Source organism: Tursiops truncatus, chromosome 20, assembly GCF_011762595.2.
Source record: "Tursiops truncatus isolate mTurTru1 chromosome 20, mTurTru1.mat.Y, whole genome shotgun sequence".
In the NCBI taxonomy this organism is placed as follows: domain Eukaryota; kingdom Metazoa; phylum Chordata; class Mammalia; order Artiodactyla; family Delphinidae; genus Tursiops; species Tursiops truncatus.
This window is the reverse complement of record NC_047053.1, coordinates 31909026-31930603: the sequence shown is the minus strand read 5'-3', so window position 1 is coordinate 31930603 and position 21578 is coordinate 31909026. Positions and strand designations below refer to the sequence as shown.

General features: G+C 40.7%; 1 protein-coding gene across 6 annotated transcripts in view; it reads right to left on the bottom strand.

Annotated features, from left to right (window-relative positions):
• AATF (apoptosis antagonizing transcription factor) overlaps positions 1–21578 on the bottom strand; it is a 102879-nt gene that overhangs the window by 80113 nt on the left and 1188 nt on the right. For 4 of the 6 annotated variants that reach the window (XR_004523969.2, XM_033848207.2, XM_033848208.2 and 1 more), the window contains exons 2-5: positions 21312–21503; positions 20539–20610; positions 18450–18875; positions 17855–17992 (exon numbers count right to left, since the gene is read on the bottom strand). Coding sequence is in view for 5 of the 6 variants with exons in the window: in XM_033848207.2 (XP_033704098.1) it covers positions 17855–17992; positions 18450–18875; positions 20539–20610; positions 21312–21503 (828 nt within the window). In the remaining variant the exon portion in view is untranslated. The remainder of the gene's footprint in view (positions 1–17854; positions 17993–18449; positions 18876–20538; positions 20611–21311; positions 21504–21578) is intronic. The other 2 variants (XM_004310338.4, XM_073797826.1) reach the window with 1 other exon arrangement.

Sequence of the window (21578 nt, the reverse complement as noted above, 5' to 3'; positions counted from 1 at the left end):
TTTCCAACTGCTTTTATACCATCTAACATATCAAGATGGAGACCACCTCCAGCTTTGACCAAGGCGTCCAAAAGAAATGGTAACAACCCAAACACTTTGGAAAGTCATTTCATGAAAAAGAAACTCACAAAAGGAATATTATGAAACAGCATACTTGACATAAGCACAGGGGTATGTTCTTCTAGATGTCTGGGGTTATTTGGATTATGAAAGGCAACCTCATTTATCAGTACAACTACTATTACCAAGAGGAAAAAAAAATCTGCAAATTCAGAGTAAACAGAATTAGGCCTCCTACATTTAGCCAAGTGAAACAACCAACAAAAACCAAACACATAAATTCTCTATGTCTTTCAGAGGTTTTTTCCCCTTTAAACAAAGGATTTACTTTCTGCTCTTCCTGTGGCCCCCTACATTTGGATCCCTCTTTCCTACTTTGGTACAATGTATCCCTAAGTAGTTTCAATGAGTTGTGAATTAATTGTCATTCACAAGCCAAAAAAAAAGAAGAAGAAGAAAGAAAGAAAAAGCAGGATTAACTGCAATTGCCACTACAACGGAGAAACTTGCATCTTGCACTCTTACCATGTAAATAAGGCACAGATCCTGCAGGAACATGCCAAACACCAAGATTCTTAATTAATGGAGCTCTTTAATGTGCAAATCAGGAACAAATTGCAAGTTCTGACTTGCACTGATTATGAAAACATTAATTGAATGAGCAAGACCCTAAAAAAAAGACACAATCCTAAGTCTTCAAAGAGACCAAAAGAATACAAAGCTCTGGAAACCAGACAAGTCTGACCAATGTGTAAAATGTAAACCTAAAACTGAGGCCTGCTCACTAGTACACAATGAATTTAAAAACAAGAAACAAAAACCTCAACAGTTTAATCAGAAAGCAATCACCATAAAAGCGTCTATTCCACCAACATCTAGCATTAAGCAGAAAAATGACTGTTCACTCCAGAAGCTCACAGACACTGCTTTAATGAAAAAAAAACCCTTTATATATACACACACTTATATGTATATAGGTATAACAAAACAGTGCTGTCTCTTTAAAAAGAAATTCATCCTATATAAATTATAGCCATAAACTTTTCCTGCAGTGCAGTCTAATTAATTCTTGTTCTATACACAAAGGGAAATGCTGGGTGACAAATGGGTGTGAAGCCAGAAAGCTGCCAGGTCTGCAAAACATTTTCTACTTCAATTTATAAGCAATTTTGCAGTAAATCATCAACCAGAACCTGGAATCTCAGGAATCTCTGAGTGTCCAAACCACATTATATCACTTATCAAAGAGAGAAGGAAAAGGAGTTTAAAGACATCTCATTTTTCAGTTCTAACCCACATCAAAATCTAGAAGCTCTGCATAATCTATTATTCTCTTCTGGGTAAGGTTTTAGTACCAGAGATATATTTTTCAAGCAAAAATGACACTATAGGTTGATGTAGCCCATTCCTCCATCCCTAGAAGTACTGTATCATGTACCCATTACCATAAGAAATATTCCCAGAGTTATGTGGGAATAACCACATAACTATTTACACCCCTCCCTCAATCTAAGCAAAATGTTCACAATCAAGCCAAGCGGAAGGGTTCAGAGGCAAGCCAGCGGACAAAATTTAGGGATGAAACACTCCAAGGAAATGAGTCTACCGAAGAGGAAAATAGAAACTTACAGGAAACAAAGAAGAAAGCAGGGCTGCCCCTTTGTAGTCAAACCCTTCCCCCACCCCTAACCTCTGCCAGCCACTGATCTATTCTCCATCCCTTTAGTTTTACTTTTTCCAAAATGTCATATAAATGGAATGTTAAAGTATACATATAATATTTTGAGACTGGCATCTTTCACTAGCATAGTATCTTTGAGATTCATCAGTGATTCTGCATTTATCAATATTTTGCTCCTTTTTATTGCTGAGTAATGTACCACAATTTATCTGTTTGTCTACTGAAGGACATTTGAGCTGTTTCCAGTTTTTGGTGATTATGATTAATGCTGCTATAAACACACACATACAAGTCTTTGTGCGGACATATGTTTTCATTTCTCTAGGGAAAATATCTAAAAGTAGGACTGCTGGATCATCTCGTAAATATATGTTTAACTTTATAAAAAAACTAGCTTTCTTCCACAGTGGCTATACCATTTTGCATTCCCACCAGCAATGCATGGAAGCTCCAGTTGCTCTGCACCCTTGCTGACACTTGATGTTGTCAGGTGTTTGTTTTTGGTCATTCTAATAGGTATATAGGGGCATCTCCTTGTGGTTTTAATTTGCATTTCCATCAACACTAATGATTATGTTAAATAAACATCTTTTCATGTGCTTATTTGTCACCATATATCTTCCTTGGTAAAGTTTCTGTTCAAGTATTTTGCCCTTTTTTTTTAAAGGGTATTTTTTATTGTTGGGTTTTAAGAGTTCTTCATATATCCTGGACACAAATCCTTTGTCAGATGAGTGATTTGCAAATATTTTCTTTCAGTCTGTAGCTCTTCTTTTCATTCTGTTAATGCGTCTTTCACAGAGCAAAAGATTTCCTTCTGATTTAGTCCAATCATCAGTTTGTTCTTTTAAGGATTATGCTTTTGATGATCTAAGAACTCTCTCTAACCAAAGGTCATGGAGATTTTTCTCCCATGTGTTCTTCAAAACACTTTATAGTTTTATGCTTAACATTCAAGTTCATGAAGTATTTTGTTAATTTTTGTATGAAGTATGAGCTGTAAGTTGAAGTTCACTTTTTTTGCAAATGAATGTACTATTGTACTAGCACCATTTGTTGAAAAGACTATCTTTCTCCACTACCTCTGCACCTTTGTGAAAAGCCAATTGCCTATATTTGTGAGAATCTATTTCTGAACTCTCTATTTTATTCCACTAGCTAAAATAAATTTAAAAGGAATAAACCCACAAAGGAAGGACAAAGTACAAGCATACCTTGTTTCATCGCACTTCGCAGATACCCTGTGTTTTACAGATTGAAGGTTTCTGGCAACGCTGTATCGAGCGAGTCTATAGGCACCATTTCCCAACGCATTTGCTCACTTCATGTCTCTGTGTCACAGTTTAGTTAGTCTCACAATATTTCAAACGTTTCCATTATTATCATATCTGTTTCGGTGATCTGTGATCAGTGATGTCTGATGTTACAGTTGTGACTATCTCGGGGTGCCACAAACCATGCCCATATAAGACGGTGAACTCAAAACTGATTGTTGAAATGACAACAAAGGATTTAGAACATTACATGAACTTAGCTGATAAAGCAGTGGGAGGGTTTGAGACGACTGACTCCAATTTTGAAAAAGGTTCTACTGTGAGTAAAACACTATCAAACAGCATCACCTGCGACAGAGAAATCATTCATGAAAGGAACAATCACTGTGGCAAACTTCACCGCCCCCCGCCTCCAGCAAACACCACCCCCCACGCCCCCACCACCCCGCTGCCTCCCCGCAATCAGTCAGCAGCCATCAACATCAAGGCAAGACCCTCCACCGGCCAAAAGATTACAACTCACTGAAGGCTCAGATGACAGTTAGCATTTTGTAGCACTAAAGCATTTTTTAATTAACATATGCAGATTTTTTTTAGACATAATGCTATTGCTATTATACACTTAATAGTATAGTGCAGCCATAACTTTTATATGCACTGGGAAACAAAAACAGTCATGTGAGTCACTTTATTGAGATATTCGCTTTATTGCAGTGGTTTGGAAATGAACCTGCAATATCTCTGAGGTATACCTGGATAAGAGAGATGACAGAAACCAAGTTTTGCAAGCTAAAAAGCCAATGACTACACGGTTATTAGAATGTCTGAAATTAAAAAGACTGACCATGCCAAGTGTTAATAAGGATGTGAAGCAAGTGGAACTTTCATACACTGCTGGGAGGATTATAAAATGGTATAACCACTTTAGAAAACAGCTTGGCAGTTTCTATGAAAACTAAACATATTTACCATGTGACCCAGCCATTCCGTTCTTAGTTCTTCAGGAGGCATGAAGTATATGTCCATACAAAAGCATGCACACAAATGTTCACGGCAGCTTTATCCATAACAGCTAAAAACCAGAAACAAAACAAAGCAAATGTGCTATATCCATATACTACTACTACTACTACTCAGCAATGAACTGCTGACATAGGCAAAAACATGGCTGAATCTCAAAATAATTACACTGAGTGAAAGACAGACGAGAAGAGTACAAACTGCATGATTCCATTTATATAAAACTCTAGAAAATGCAAACTAATCTACAGTGACAGAGAGTAGATTAGTGGTTGCCGAGGAATGGGGAGGGACAGAGACAGAGATTACAAAGAGGCTGAGGAACTTCTGGGGATGAGGAATATGTTCGTCATCTTGACTGTGGTGATGGTTTCACGTGTGTACACAGAGGTCAAATTGTACAGATGCTGCTGACAGGTGAAGTAAGATGAGGACTGAGAACTGACCATTTAACTCAGCAACATGGTGGTCATCTGTGACCCTGAGGAGCAGTTTTGGTGGAGCAAGAGGGATACAGGCTTGACTGGAATGCGTTCATGAGAGAACAAGAGAAAGGGATTCAAGACGGTGAGTACAGACAACTCTTTCCAGGGATGCTGTTTACAGGGTTAGGGTTACAGAAATGGGACCTATATGCAGGTTACTGTATGTCAATTATAGCTCAATAAACCAGCTTTTTTTTTTTAAGCAGATGGACAAATAACTGACTTAGCAAACCTGAGCTAGTTGACCTTGGTGCTGGCAGTGAAGAAAAAGAAGCAATCCCCTCACGGTCCGCAAATACAACCCCAGAAGCTTCAAGAACTAGCAGTGCCAGGCACCTCCAGGAGAGGAGAGGAAGGTAGGGCTACAAAGAGTCAACACACCTCTTTACTCAGGCAGACGTTTAGAGGTTTATCCCTTGAAGAGAGGTAAACATAGGGTCTCTGGACAGGGGGACACCAGACACAGTTGAGGCAAGGGCATAGTTCTCGAAATGGGGAATAAGCAGAAGTTCACAGACTGAATGCTGAGACCCCCAGCCTACCCACCTCCTACAATGCTGGCAGCCAGGCAGGAGATTAGAAGTTCTCTAGCAACTAAGATCCCATAAAGAACAAAGATCTAAAAATACTGACATGCGGGTTTCCCCACATGGCCCAGATAGAGCACTCTACAATGGAAACCACAGACAAAGAGCCTCATCCAAACATACAAAGCTGCTAATCAGCTTCTGAGTACCCAACTCTTGAAAGTCAACAGTGGACAAGAGATCACCAAATATTTGAAGAAAGCATCTAACATATTACACCCAGGTTAAAACAAAAGAAAAGAAAGCAGCTTGGAGGAAACACACTACTCAGGAAGAACTCTTAAGACTATACATACATATATACACCAGGTATACCCCCAGAGAAATAAAATGTATGACAAGAAATAAAAATACTCAACAGATGAGAAAATAAAGCTGAGGAAATGTCTTAGGAAGTGGTGGGGGGGGAGAGAAAAGAAAAAAAAGACAGAAAGAACTGGAAAACTGAAGAGAAAAAAAAAGAAGAAAATCAGACGAAAAGTCTAACACCAAATGATAGGCCTTGCAGAAAAAGAAGAGAAAAGAGAGGGTAGAAAAATCACTAACAAAATAATTTCAAGAAAATTTCCGAGGAATGAAAGATACGAGTCTCCAGCCTGAAAAGGCCTGCAGACACTCTGCACAATGATGAAACACATCCACAACAAGGTGCAGCATCATGAAATTCCAGAATTCTTTGGACAAAGAATTCAAAACAGGGAGGAAAAAACATTAAGATCAGGGATCAGAATGGCTTCTGACTCACCAACAGCAACTTCAGAAGGTGGAAAGCAAAGGAATATTCTGTAGACTTTTATACACAGTCGGCGAGTCAATCAATTGTGATGATAGAGTAAAGGTACTTTCAGACAATCAAGATCTAAAAAAGTTTCCCTCTCATGCATCCTTCCTCAGCAAGCTATTAGAGGGTGTGCTTCACCAAAATAAGGGAATAAGCCAAGAAAGATCCTGACAAGGAGATCCACACAAGTGGGAAGTGAAGGTAATCCCTAGGATGGTGGTGCAGGGAGATCCCAGCATGACGACCGGGCACCAGAGAAGGCTAACAGTCCAGATTAGAGCAGGCCAAAAGGTTCTGGGAGACGGGGCTTCCCTGGTGGCACAGTGGTTAAGAATCCACCTGCCAATGCAGGGGACACAGGTTCAAGCCCTGGTCCGGGAAGATCCCACATGCCGCGGAGCAACTAAGCCTGTGCGCCACAACTACTGAAGCCTGCGCTCTAGAGCCCACGAGCCACAAGTACTGAGCCTGTGTGCCACAACTACTGAAGCCCACGCGCCTAGAGCCCGTGCTCCGCAACAAGAGAAGCCACCGCCATGAGAAGCCCGTGCACCACAACGAAGAGTAGCCCCCGCTTGCCACAACTAGAGAAAGCTCACGCGCAGCAACGAAGACCCAACGCAGTCATAAATAAATAAATAATTTTTCTAAAAAAAAGGTTCTGGGGGCTTCCCTGGTGGCGCAGTGGTTGAGAGTCCGCCTGCTGATGCAGGGGACACGGGTTCATGCCCTGGTCCGGGAGGATCCCACATGTCACGGAGCGGCTGGGCCCGTGAGCCGTGGCCGCTGAGCCTGCACATCCAGAGCCTGTGCTCTGCAACGGGAAAGGCCACAACAGTGAGAGGCCCGCGTATCACACGCACAAAAAAAATAATAATAATAAAAAAAGGTTCTGGGAGAGACTTCTTTAGGAAGGTAAGCTGGCAGAAGAGCTGATGCAACTGATTATCTTGAGGGGAGATTTAGACAACTAGAGAAAAGTTCATGCTTGAATTACAGCATAGAAAACAAAATAAACAAAAAAGTAACAGTTATTAACTCTAGAAAACAAAACGATGTGTGAGAAAGGAAAAATAATCATGGCATATATATTACCCGGCTGAGCTGTGAACAGTGTTTACACAGACATAATAATGTAAACACTGACTCCTGATCTAACCAAATTACAATATAACCAGGAAGGGACAGAAAGTGTGCGTGAGTGTAGCAGGAACAAGGGCTAAATCCTCATTTTCATAATGAGGAGTCAATAAATAATGCCTTAAACTGAAAAATATAGTAGAAATGAAACATGTCACTTAGAGATACAGAGATAAATTCATGAATTCAAAAAATAATAGTAATAATTTAAAATATAATTGTTGCTTTAGGAGAGTGGGTTATGTATGGCAAGGTAGTGGAGTGTACAGTCAGCATACACTAGTTTTCATAACAAGCTCTGTAGAATTATTTGACTCTTTAAATTGTATACATGTGTGCTTCCCTGGTGGCGCAGTGGTTGAGAGTCCACCTACCGATGCAGGGGATACGGGTTCGTGCCCCGGTCCGGGAAGATCCCACATGCCGCAGAGCGGCTGGGCCCGTGAGCCATGGCCGCTGAGCCTGCACATCCGGAGCCTGTGCTCCGCAACGGGAAAGGCCACAACAGTGAGAGGCCCGCGTAACGCAAAAAAAAAAAAACAAAAAAAAAACTGTATACATGTTTAAACTTGGATAAAAATGTAAAAGAGAGGAAAAAAGTCCAGAGTAAACAAAAGCTGGTGGAGATAGGGATACTTCTAAGAACTAAAGTGAATATAAAACAAAAGCAAAAGAACTTTAAATGTACATAATATACTCTAAGTATATTAATTATATAGAAAAGGAACACTCAGAAAACAAAAGATCTTTTAGAGATTAAAAATATGATTGCGGGCTTCCCTGGTGGCGCAGTGGTTGAGAGTCCGCCTGCTGATGCAGGGGACACGGGTTCGTGCCCGGGTCCGGGAAGATCCCACATGCCACAGAGCGGCTGAGTCCATGAGCCACAGCCGCTGAGCCTGCGTGTCCCCAGAGCCTGTGCTCCGCAACGCGAGAGGCCACAACAGTGAGAGGCCCGCGTACCACAAAAAAAAAAAAAAAAGAACTAGGAAATTAAACTCAAAATTTTTCTGAACACAGATACAGAAAATCACAGAAAGATGGAACATGTCAGAGAAAAAACAACACTAATCCAGTTTAATACCTAAAAGAGAGCAGAGATGATGGAGAGAAGGAAATTAGCGAAGAAATATTAGAAGAGATCTTCCCAAAACTGAAAGACCACACAATCTTAAGATTAAAAGGGCCCAGTAAGTACTCAACACAATGAATAATAAAGGACCCATACCTAGACATAGCTTCGGGCAATTTCAGAAAACCAAGAATAAACAGAAGATCCCAAACATTTCCAGAGAACAAAAACAAGTCACCTACAAAGGAATGAGACTCAAACCAGCAACCACCTTGGACAACATCTGGATGACAGAAGACAATAGGGCATGTGGAAGGCTGAACAATGGTCCCCAAAGAGGTCCACATGCCATTCTAATCCCCAGAACCTGTGAATACCTTACTTTACAAGGCAAAAGGACTTCTTCACAGGTGTGATTAAGTTAAGGCTCTGCAATGGGGAGAGGATCCTGAGTTAGCCAGGTGGGCCCAATGTAAACAGGAAGTCCTTACAAGAGAGAGGCGACAGGGTCAGTCAGAAAAGGAACACTTGGTGTGATGGGATTGCTGGTTTTGAAGATGGAAAAGAGCCATGAGCCAAGGAATGCAGGCAGCCTCGAGAAGCTGGAAAAAGCAAGGAAACAGATGCTCCCCCAGAGTCTCTGGAAGGAGCACAGCCCTGCTGACCACCTGGATTTTAGGATTTCTAGCCTCCAGAACTGTGAGACAATAAAGTTCTGCTGTTTTAAGCCACCAAGTTTGTGGTAATTTGTTGTAGTAACAATTGGAAACTGGAACTTCCCTGGAGGTCCAGTGGGTAAGACTCCAAAGCTCCCAATGCAGGCGACCCGGGTTCAACCCCTGGTTGGGGAACTAGATCCTGCATGCATGCCGCAACTAACAGTTCACATGCCACAACTAAAGATCCCGCATGCTGCAACTAAGACCTAGTGCAGCCAAAATAAATAATTAAATATTTTTTAAAAAACAATAGGAAACTAATACAGGGCAGTACTTTCAAGTTCTGAGCGAAAGTAATTTTCAACCCAGAAATTTATACCCAATCCATGAAGAATATATTGATATCAATGACAAATGAGGCAGAGCATTTTTAAATCTGCAAAAAATCAGATCATTTACTCCCCATCCATGTTTGGCACCAAACTGACAAACTGAGATACAGGAAGAGCCAGAACACAGCTCCACCCTAGAAGAGCAAGGAAAGGAAGTCCCAGGAGGACCCAGTGCGCCAGACCCAGAGAACAACCCACTCAAACCGGGAGAATGTAAGAGGAGAGACCGCATGATTTAAAGTTTGGGGGAAGAAGGATTGAGATGATAAAACTGAGCCATCAGGGGAAGAAAAGAATATCTAGAGACCTAGGAAAAAAATGATATAATAGATAAACAGTTCAAATGTGAAGCAAAAAACAAACAAAAAAAAAAACAAAAAAATAAAAAGAAGAAAAAAACAAATCTGAAGCAAACTAAAATACAGCATGATTTTAAGCAACTGATGGAGGGTTATATAAATCTACTTGAACTAGGAACTAGGCACTTGTACTGAACTAGGAACATACTCCTACAGACAGGCCTCTGAACACACAGGAAAGAAAAAGTCATTTTCCAGTCCCTCCCTGCCCTGGTATTACACCCTTATTTACATGATAATAATACACTGTAAATGCAGTTGACTGGTTTTCAACTCCCAGGGTCAACATATGGATAGAGTATGGGAATCTTGGTTGCAGTTGCAGGGCAGAATGTAAAAACGTAGTGGAAGAAGAATGGAATGACTACCTCATACCTCTTCCTCCCAAATTTCTACCACCTCCTTCCTTACTCCTCATTCACAATTTATGACCTTGGTTTCTATTTCAAAGAAAACAGAACGATGAAAAGAGAATTTTCAGAGACTCCTACCTATCTGTGTCTACTCACATACTGTCTTCCCACCTGTCACTACGATTAAACTGTCCCCACTATCAAAGGTCACCATTCCCTAAGGATGCCCTAGTCCCATCTCACATACCTCCTCAAGGACATTGCTACAGATATCCACCCCCATCACCATCAATTTCCCTTCTGCTGCATCATTCTTGCCAACATACAAACATGCTGTTATTGCTCCCATCTCAAAAACAAAACACTTCTCTTGACTCCACATCCTTCTCCATCTAACCTCCCATTTCTCTGCTCCCTTCTAAAGTAACATTCCTAGAAAGAGTTGGCTATACTCACTACCTCAGATCCCTTTTTCCCGTCCTCTCACAAACCCATCCCAGTCAAGCCTGCATCCCTCCCACCCTACCAAAACTGCTCATCAAGGTAGAGGATGGCCACCATGTTGCTAAATGAAATGGTCACTACTCAGTCTTCATCTTAACCTGTCAGTAGCATTCTCATCTTTCATACCAGAGGATAAAGAAATCAAGAAATAGAGATCTAAACAAATTATTTAAAATTATAAAAGGAAAACGAAATAAAATGAGACTGAAAGTAAGGCAAAGGACTGTTGTCTTCCTGAATGCTTCTGTATTATTTATCATATTCATGTATAATTTTAATAAATTGATTTAAGAATAAGTGTTAAGACACAAATAACAATAATAGAGTAGCATCTTTTTGCAGTGGTCAGGTTATAAAGTCTGAGCATAAAGCAAAAATCAAGTTCTCACAAAACTGCTTTAAAAATCCCGAAAATTGCCCAGAAAGTACAGCACCACAGTCTCCGTGCCAGTTCAACATGGTCAGTTTCTCCCCTCAAACACTACAGCCGCTTCGTCGATTAAACACAAGATGATTACATTTGGGGACCGTGCTGGACAAAGACTGCAGGCTGTAACTGTAACCACTAGATTCGCAGTCTGTCTGACGAGATGCTCACTGGAGAGGTACCCGGAACAAAGAATAACTACGGCAGCCACAGATTCCACCTGCCACCCATGCTTACTCCAGGGCATGAGCACACTGAAAAAGATGGCAGGCAGAATCACTGGCACTACTTAAGCTGTTTCTCTCTCCCTCTTTTTCTTTTGGCCAGGCATATATGGTTAAAGGTGAGTTCATAAAATGTCCATATAAAGAGACTCCAACATACACTGATGTGTATGACTTCACTGTGAATCCAGCGGATAGGGCAATCCTACTACATATGTTACTACTACCACTACGACGATGATGACGACTACTACTTACTACTAGTACTACCTACTACTACTACTGCCTACTACTAGTACTACTACAAGTCCGGGTTGCTTCCTTATGTAACTCATCACAATTAAAGATTGTTTCAGGCCTGAAGACAACCTTAATTCCTAAGAAACCCAAAACAATAAAACAAATGTTCTGATGAGATTGGCTGCGGTAGTTTTCAAGCTTCCACAGCTCTGCGAGCCATCTAGGGCCCATCTTTTCAGAGTGGGTGAAAGAATCTGACACTCTCCTCCTGGGTCCCCCACTCAGTTGCTTTGGAAAAGCACTTGCTCTGTTGACCCTACTTTACTTTCTACATAGTATAAATGCCTAATTAACCACGTTGGACAAATTAGGTAGTAGCTCAACAGGGACCAAAAGTCTTCCTACATAGAACTCATTCTCTAAGAAACAGACCAAACATAGCATAGATTTCAAAGCTGACCAAACATAGCATAGATTTCAAAGCTAAGTCAAGAGGTATTATGTAAATATCAAACAGAAAGTTATCAAGAAATGATTGCCTTCATTTCTCACCTACAGTTTAGGAAAAATAAGAGGATCAATAATACTCTGTGGTGGGAGTCCAGGAAAACAACTGCTACAGATGAGAATTAAATGGTTATAATTCTTCTAAGGGCCAACTTGGCAGTATCTTCCAAAAGCCTTAAAAAAGAAACAAAAGTACGATCCCTTTGTTCCAGCAACTGAATTTCCAGGAACGTAGGTCTGTGCTGTCCAATTCAGTATCCACTAGTCACATGTGGCTACTGAGGACTCGAAATGTGGTTAGCCCAAATCGAGATGAACTGTAAATGTAGAATACACTCTGGATTTCAAAGACTTGACATGAAAAAACATACATAAGATATCTCATTAATATTTAAATATTGACTATATGTTAAACTTTTAATATTTCTTATATACTGCATTAAGTAAAATATGTTACAAAAATTAATTTTACCTGTTTCTTTTTACAATTTTCTAAAAATTTGATTACTAGGAAATTTAAAATTCGTATGTGACTTGAACCATATTTATACTGGACAGTGCTACTTTTAGGCAAAATGCTCGAATATGTATGTACAAGAGTGTTTATCAAAGCATGCTTTATAAAAGTGAAAGGCTGAAATAAACCTGAGTATCCATCAATACAGATTGGCTAAATAAACTGCAGTAAATCAATAAAATGGAATATTCTGTAGCCACTGAAAATGCTGACGTACATCTAAATATACTGACATGAAATATGTTAAGTAGAAAAAAATAAGCTTACAAAATAGTACATACTTGTAAGATTCCATGTTTGTTTAAAAAAGTGTGTGTGTGTATGTGTGTGTAAACACGGAAAAAGGTCTGAAAGGATATTCATCAAAATGACAACTGTTGGTTACCTCTGGGTAGTAAGATTACAGGTAATCCTTATTTTCTTCTTTATGCTCTTATGTATTTTCTGAATTTCTGAAGTAAGCATGACATGATTTTATAATTAGAAGAGTAAAGCTATTTAAAAAAATAATAGCCATCAGCTGAAACAAAAAGATCAATCTTCCTCACACCATCCTGGCTAGATGAAGTCTACAGTAATAAGAGTCCTTAATCTTACACAATGCTACACTTGGAGAAGCTTGCAAGTGCCTTCGTCCCAAGCAATACTTAAACCTATCCCAAGTAATTACGGATATTCCAGGGTTCTACAGATCATTTGTGAGAACTGTGTCATGAACCCACAAAGCATTAATCGAGCTAACACTGAAATAGATGTTCATGGATTTGTCACCTAAGGCAACTAAGTAATAACAAAGGGGGAACTTCCCTGACAATATTGGTTGCCTATGGGATAGGGGACTGGGTAGCAGGGGTACGGGGTGGGAAGGAGGATTTTCTCTGCAGAGTCATTAGCATCTTTTGAATTTTGAGCCATGTGAATACACTGCCTACTTAAAAATAAATAAAATTTAAAAAACAAAACAGAAACATTATCTATCAAGATTCCGATTGCCATGACTTACTCAAAATTTTAAAAGTTGTTCTTTAAGGTGTGTATTAGTGCTGTGGTCAAATTGGCATTAAAATTTTTAGTCTATTCAAGTCAAAATAGTTGAGGGGCTGGGGGAAGGGCCACAGAGGGATGAGAGGGTGAACTCGAACTAGAAGTGGGAAGATGGGGGGCGGGCACAAACAATACGTAACTTCTTAATAGTGGAATTTGTGTTTATACTCTTAAGCAAGTAAAAAATCTCAACACTTCCTCTATATTTATATTACATTATACTGTGTTCTTGGGGGGATTTTGCTTATAGGAAATATCAAAATGTCAACCATTGTTTCTATTAAAGGTCTTCAATGATATTGCATTTTAGACCTATAATGAAACATGGTGCTCACTGCAATCTGTACTGCATCTCATTAAATACATTAATAACATGCATTTCACTAAAAGGTCAACTTATTATGGCTGAAGTTTGGCTTTCCTTTAATCATTTCATTTAAAGCTATAGAGCAAACTCTGAAAAGACAATAGAGAGCGCCTGTTACAAGAATGCTCCCTCAATTCCCCATCCATTCAAACCAGTTATGTTTATTAAGAAATCACTATTAGTGTTTTTGTGTGGGATGATATTGTGATTTTTTTTTAAATGCTTTTCTCTTAGAGATCCATGCTGATTTACTGATAAAATGATAGGATGTCTGGTGTTTGCTTCAAAATAAAGCAGAAGTAGGGGGTGAGTTAGTATAAGTAGATGAAATAAGATACGCCGTGACTTGATAAGTGTTTTGCTGGTAAAGGTATATGGGTTCACTATACAATTCTCTCTACTTTTATATAGGTTTGATATATTCCATAATGAAAAGTTTTAAACAACTCATGCTGAGGTTTCCTTAAATAACATGCCTTTTTCCTTATATACTGCTGCTACCAACATAAAAGAACTACCTCCTAACGCTACAGAAGTTTTTAAAAGAAAATCAGAGAGGAAAAAGCTAACCTCTTCAGAGGAATGGTTTTGTGCATGGAAAATCCCTTAATTTTGCTAAGGTTACTTCATGACTTACCACTTATGCAACTACTAAAATATCAAAAAATGCCTCTGAAATTATTTCACATCGAGAGGTATCCAACATGTATTATCAGGGTGATTTGGGGACTAAGTGCGTTGGGGAAGAAAGGAGATATTTGTTTAGTTTCTGAAAAGTAGAGTTTAAGGTGCTTAGGGTACAAAGGCATGCTGCTCGGGACTTAACTGTGGCTGAAATACAGCTGGAAGTCTGCTCTGTTCTAGAGGCTACTGTTAGGACTATGAGAGTAAATGACAGAGCCAAGGAGAGAATATGCCAAGAAAACACAGCCTGAGAACAGGATCTTAAATGCAGTGAAACTGACACTGAGAGGATAAAAGAGGAGTCAGAAAAGCAGGAGAACCCACACATCACATGCAGTAGCGCCAAAATCTAAGGGAAAAATTTCAAGGAAAGGTTGAAAGCTTCACGGAGGCAGCAGCTGGGTCTGGCAATAAGGAAATCTCTGATCACCTTCTCACAGTCATAGAGGCCAAAGCTGAATTCTAAGTATTACACTAGAATATAACACTACTGGGCTTCCCTGGTGGCGCAGTCGTTGAGAATCCGCCTGCCAATGCAGAGGACACGGGTGCGAGCCCTAGTCCGGGAAGATCCCACATCCCGTGGAGCAACTAAGCCCGTGCACCACAACTACTGAGCCTGCGCTCTAGAGCCCGCGAGCCACAACTACTGAGCCTGCATGCCACAACTACTGAAGCCCACATGCCTAGAGCCCATGCTCCGCAACGAGAAGCCTGCGCACCACAATGAAGAGTAGCACCCGCTCAACACAACTAAAGAAAGCCTGCGCACAGCAATGAAGATCCAATGCAGCCAAAAGTCAACAAATAAATTTATTTTAAAATAATAATAATAAAAGAATATAACGCTACCCGTTTTCCAGAACAAATGGTTAATTTAAATTATATAGGGAATCTGAACACTAACAAAAAGTCAAAAAACACTGGAGACAGTGGGAACGGTGGTTAGTTACAGTGACGACCGTCATTCACAGGGCTGAACACTGCCAAATGCCTCTTTCTGCAGAAGAGGAGAACACATGTACGTAACATTTGTGGTGTGCAGTGTGCCAGACACTGTGCTAATGCTTTATATCGATTACGTCCTTTAATCTTCACAATCATATTATCCCCATCTTACTGTGAAGTTAAGTAACTTGCTCCAGGTCACTCAGCTAATCCACTGCTGAGATGGAATCTAAACCCAGGCAGTCTGACCTTACTGTAAGACCAACCACACTGAAAAGAGATTTAATTAAAGAAATTAAGTTCCAGTGTTTGTTCTGGGGTCAGTACAAATTCAGCCTATGTTCCACACCAGCTATATAACAGTATAAATTGTTCATCCACAGTAACGTAACCAAGAAGTTTTTCTTAAACTCTGCTCACCAAGATAGGGATACACAACATATTATATCATATTGTCATAAAGGTAGAAACAAGAATTAGCTACCCTTCAGATGCATAGAAATTCTGGTAACCAGAAAACGCTCCTAGATAACTAATAAGGACCTACTGTATAGCACAGGGAACTCTACTCAATACTCAATTCCACAATGGCCTATGTGGAAAAAGAATCTAAAAAAGAATGGATATATGTATAACTGATTCACTTTGCTGTACACCTGAAACTAACACAACATTGTAAATGAACTATACTCCAATAAAAATCTCAAAAAAAAGAAAACTCTCCACCCTCCCACCTTAGAATATGTGATACCAAATAAACATTCCTTTCTTCTCCCTCTTCCGCTGCAACCCACCTAGTCAGATTAGGAGGCATCTGTCAGATTAACTGGAATTCATCAACGAGGCAAAGAGGCAATTGGTTAAGTACAAAAAGAGATGGGGGAATTCCCTGGCGGTCCAGTGGTTAAGGCACAGCACTCCCAATGCAGGACACGTGGGTTAGATCCCTGGTGGGAGAACTAAGATCCCACATGCCACATGGCACGGTCAAAAAAATAAAATAAAATAAAAATGTTTCTTTTTTAAGTGTTTAAAATGATCGGAACTGTTGCAAAATAAACGTTAAATAACATTAAAACAGCTAAATAACTGAACTGTATCCAAGAGTAAGAATGCGTCCCTTATACCGAGCACTGATAAAACCTTAAAATATCTACATTTTGAGATGAACCCCCAAAAAAGCGGGGACAGGGTTGGCTCAAGCAAGAAGAGTAATGAGTAACAAAGTGGAAAAGGCCTTATTGTGAAACATTTAAGACATTTAATCTAGAGTAGTCTTGGTCTAGGTCTCATTCCAAAGGCATACCGGAAATCAGGGCACTAGGGCGTTAAAAATAGCAGAGAAGTGCCCCCAAAATCTCAAAAATGCTGAAAACCACCAAGCTACCATTTATCTGAGGGAGGAAGCGGGGAAGAGCTGGAGGAGGGGCTACAAAAGACCCACCCTCACAGTAACTGCAGGGTTCCTGACTTCAAGTGTGTCAAGACACACAATCTAAAGACTGGCCCTTGGGAAGTAATTCCTAATTAAACCAAGTAGTCCCCGTCAAGAAAGGTTCACACAATTCCTTACCCTAGAAATCCTACCCATTTATCTTAAATGGCTTAAGGTGATTCTAACCAAGAGGCAGAGCCAAATCAGACTGATGTCCTCCTCAGGCCTCTTTCTCAGGCCAACTCCACGATATTATAAAAACAAGTTTGAAAGAGCAAATGACAACACTAAGTCTCAGCGTGCAAGTAAGGGATGGAGACTCCAGCCTCTGTGCGCTCACCCCGCATCTCTCTCCTCGGCCCCAGTCCTCTGGTGCCACTGGGCACCCAGGAGGCAGCCCCTAGATCGTAAGGCAGAAAAGCTGGGGGAGGCTGTCTCTGCCGTGCATGATCGAGCTCTCTAACTTTGGGCGACTCATTCCCTTTGGGCTTTGGCTCTCTCCTCTGTAAAATGAGGGAGTTGGGAGCCAAATAATTGCTAAATTCCTTTGCTCTTCTAAAATTCTTGGACTTTACAGCCCAGCAATTCTCTTTCACAACTTTTTCCTCCCTCTGCGGTCACCATCCTTCATCACCCTCTGTAACCCAAAGGGAGACAGGAGTAAGGTCATCTCAGCATTTTGTTCTAGAAACCACCCAACAAAGAAAGGCATCCTTTAAGCACGTGATATACAAGTTAAACAAACTGAGGTTAGTCATTCACTGTCTCCCTTTCGTTCTATGCCAGTGGTTTTTCCCTGAGCACTAAAGCAGTAGCTCAGAAAGCCAAGAGGAGGGGGAGGGGAAAGTGAGAGCAGGGCTGGAAAAAAGAGGAACAGGCATGACTCAAGCACCCAACCTGTTTCGATCAAAGTTGCCTTCATTTGATAAGAGGGTTATACTGCGATTTTTTTTTAAGTTAAAAATCGCCATTTTATACCATATTATGACTAAAGCCAAGTCTTCTCAACTCTGTGGTGCTGTGAATACAATCCCAGTATATCCCAATGAACCCCAGTGGTTCTAAGCATCCCAATATGCGATAAGTATTCTTACTGTTTTTCAAGGCGCTGGCAAATTCTGGGCCACCTTTGTCCTTGAAAATAGGGAAAACATCTGGTTGAGGAAGCTGATTGGTGGTCAGCAGAGCTTTTTGTAGCTTTATCCTTCCTTCCAAGAGCTGGTCCCACAGTGCTGAGAAAGAAAAAAGAATTCCATTCCTCAGTTAATAAAATCTTCCTGGGGCAGGGAGACGGGGAGGGACTGGAAATCAAAGCAGTCCCTAAGCAGCATGCCTTTACCAGCTTCATGCCATGGAAACACTCTATTTATTACAGGAAATAAATCCGGTGTCTGGACGCAAATTGACTTGCTACATGAGAGAGAGAATGCTACAGCCCAACAAGAGGAGACGCCGCCCTTCCCTTCAACCTTCCACAGCTGCCAGAAGTACTAGAGCAGAACCAGCAAAGCAGCTGAGTGAAGCAACAGCAGGCCAAGCACAGGGGAACAGCGCTTTGGGCCTCTAGGTAAGTGGGGCACGTCACCAACTAATTGGAAGGACACAGGAGACAGCAAACAGCCACAAACAAACAAAAAGGAGATCAAATGTGGACACTCAAAACAAGCAAACAGCAAGCCGTGTACAAACCTATCTGGTTCTTCACAGCTTGGCCTTTCTCCACTTCCTCGGAAACTTTGACCTCGGAGAAGGTCATCACCACCCCGTCATCCTCACTGGTCCTGTCTTCGGCCTTGTCTTCCTCACTCTCACCTTCAAAGTCTTCCTCACCACCCCCTTCCTCCATACCACTCTCCTGCTCTTCGTCTTCCTCGTCCTCACTGCTACCGAGGTCATCCATTCCCTCGGTAAACTTTTCAAAGTCACTGATGCTCTGGACACTGAAGCCCGACGCCTTCCTCGAGTGGCTTCTGCTCCTCTTTTTCCAGGCCAGGCTACTGTCACCATCAGCACACTCCAGTTCCTCAGCACTCACGGCATCCTCACCGGATTCCTCCAGGCCCAGACCCTCTGAATCTCCATCTCCAGACCCTTCCTCATCAGACATTTCTTTATCTAAACAAGGGAGGGAAGAAGGAAAAACAGAAAAAAAAGTTACCTTAAAACAAACACTAGGCCATATCTTTCATTTTAACTAAAGTATTATGACACCTATCCAAAAAAAAAAGCATTACCGTATTCAATGCAACTCAACAAATATTTATTACACATCTACTATCTCTAAAATGCTAAGGGAGAAACAAAAATGAATAAAACATGGGTCCTATGGGATTTCCCTGGCGGTCCAGTGGTTAAGACTCCGCGCTTCCAATGGAGGGGGCTCGGGTTCGATCCCTGGTTGGGGAACTAAGATCCTGAGTGCCACATGGCGCGGCCAAAAAAAAATAAACAAACAAAAACAAACAAACAAACGAAAAAAAACATGGGTCCTATCCTACTGAAAGGCTCTAGTGGGAAAGGCAGACCCATAAAAACTATAATACAGAGAAGAATTAAAAGCACTTTGACAAAAGTTTTGGTAATCAAGAGGAGGAAGAGATTTTAGCTGTGGAGCAAGTGAATTTAAGCAAGGTTATAAGAAAAAGGCAGCCTTTGACCTGGACCTTGAAAAATGGTCAAATTTCATCTGGTGTGAGGGAATTACTGGTTTCCCCAAACCTGCATCTGAGAAAACAGAGTTTATCACTAACTGTCCCAAATGCACAATCTCTGTCACCCTAGTGATGCCTATTAAACACTTATTAAGCACCTATTATGAACCAGCCATGGATAAAAACTAGAGACTGACAAACAGAATGTAATATCTGTGGGGGCGGGTTCACAGTCTGCTAGGAGTGGTGGATATGCATAACCAATAACTACATTAGAAAAGCATTAGTACAGTGTATAGAGAAGGGTGAGAGATGGCTTCATGTGAAGGACACATTATAGTTTTACTTATTAAGCATAAGTAACAGGTCATCAGACAGAAAAGAGGGAAGGAAAGGAAAAGCAGCAGATGCAAAGGTCCAGCACACAAAAGTGCACTGGGGTACAGAATGCTGGGATATGAGGCCAGAGAGTTGCTCAGGGACCAAATCAGAAGGGGTCTTGTCTTCCATGGTAAGGAGTCTGAACTTGATCCTTCAGTAAATGGAATATTAGTTATGGCTCCTGATTTTACTTATGCTTGGGGTATCCTGACACTTACAGGTCTTTAGTGATTATCCAATCTCTTCCATGGTAGAACACAGGAAGCATAATCATACAGGGACCTGTTACCAACAACTTTCTTCATAAAATAAAGATTTTTATGAAAACATGATCTCTTAAGTACTTCTTTAAGTAACGATATATAAACTCAAGACAGAGAAGGCTGTCAAAAACATATATACAGAAACTAAGTGCCAAATAGTAAAGAGAAATAATCCTTTAAGTTCTTTAAATGTATGCCATTTCTCAGATAAAGAAATATTCACAGAGTAGTAGTTTAAAGTATAGATCTTAGAGTCAGACCGCCTTATTTGAGTTCCAGCCTGCACTTACTTGATATATGACCTTGAGCAAGTTACTTAACCAATGTGTCCCTCAATTTCCTTATCTGTAAAATGGGGATAAACAGTACCAACCTCACAGGGCTGTTGGGAGGATTAAATGAGATAATACATGTAATGATATGGTGGTTAACATTTTCTGAGGACTTACTATGTACCAGGCTCTTAGAATTTAAAGGACTTACCATAGTGCCTGACACATGGTGAGAGCTCAATAAATATTATACTGGTCCCAGGACTGGTCTGTTTATCATTCTCTAAGCAAAGAATATGAAATGAGCTTATCATCTGGGAGCCCCAAGGACTGTATCAGGGACTAAATCATGGATATCACAGCATGAGTGATTGTTTCTTTTATATTATCTGTGGATTCTCAACATGGTCCCTCTGACCTCTCTAAAGGAAAGCAAATAGCATCCACTCAATAATCACCATATCCCGCCCCCTTCTTCCACTCTGAGAAACTCACAATCTTTAGAACTATAAGCTCACATCCTCCTAACTGTTGCAGGGAACAGGGAAAGACTATGAAATTTCTACAGTGGCAAAAAAATGAGTGTCACAAATTAATATTATCCAGTGACTTGATGCAAGGCTTGACAAACCAAAGGAAAAGGGTCAAAATCCATGAGTAGCGTGCTCATCAGACACAATGCTTTTTCAACACATAGCCCTCTCCAAATCCAAATATGCAAGGCCTTTTCTCTCACTCCATTTAGGGTGAGCCATTAGTGCCAACATTAGGAGTATAGCTGCTTAAGAGCTCCAGACTTCAGATTCCTTACCAAGTGAAATTCAGTACTTCAAAGGGCCCTTTCTAATGTCAAATCAGTGGTTTCTCCTAAGACAGTAAGTGGGGCATCCGGACTAGTTCTGCAGAGAGCATCAAAAAAAAAAAAAAAAAATTTACCCCCAAAAATCAGGAAAGAAAGAGTACCATAGAAATACATCTACTCACCAGATGAACCTGGCAGAGTCTGCTCCCAATGGTCTGCCTTCCAAGCTCTTCTAGAGGTGGTCTTGCCAGAATACCTCTTGTCTGTGTCCAAGAGGGAGGCTGATGCCAGCTTTCTAATGCTACCCACCGCCAGGAAATCATCTTCCCCATCTTCCCCTTCATCAAACCTGTCAATCACTTTGGCAGCAGTGGCTGTCGGGGGAGGGGGAAAAGTAATCAGAATCTCCTGGTTAGAACATACTTTAATGGTAACCCTGTTCAGCCCTT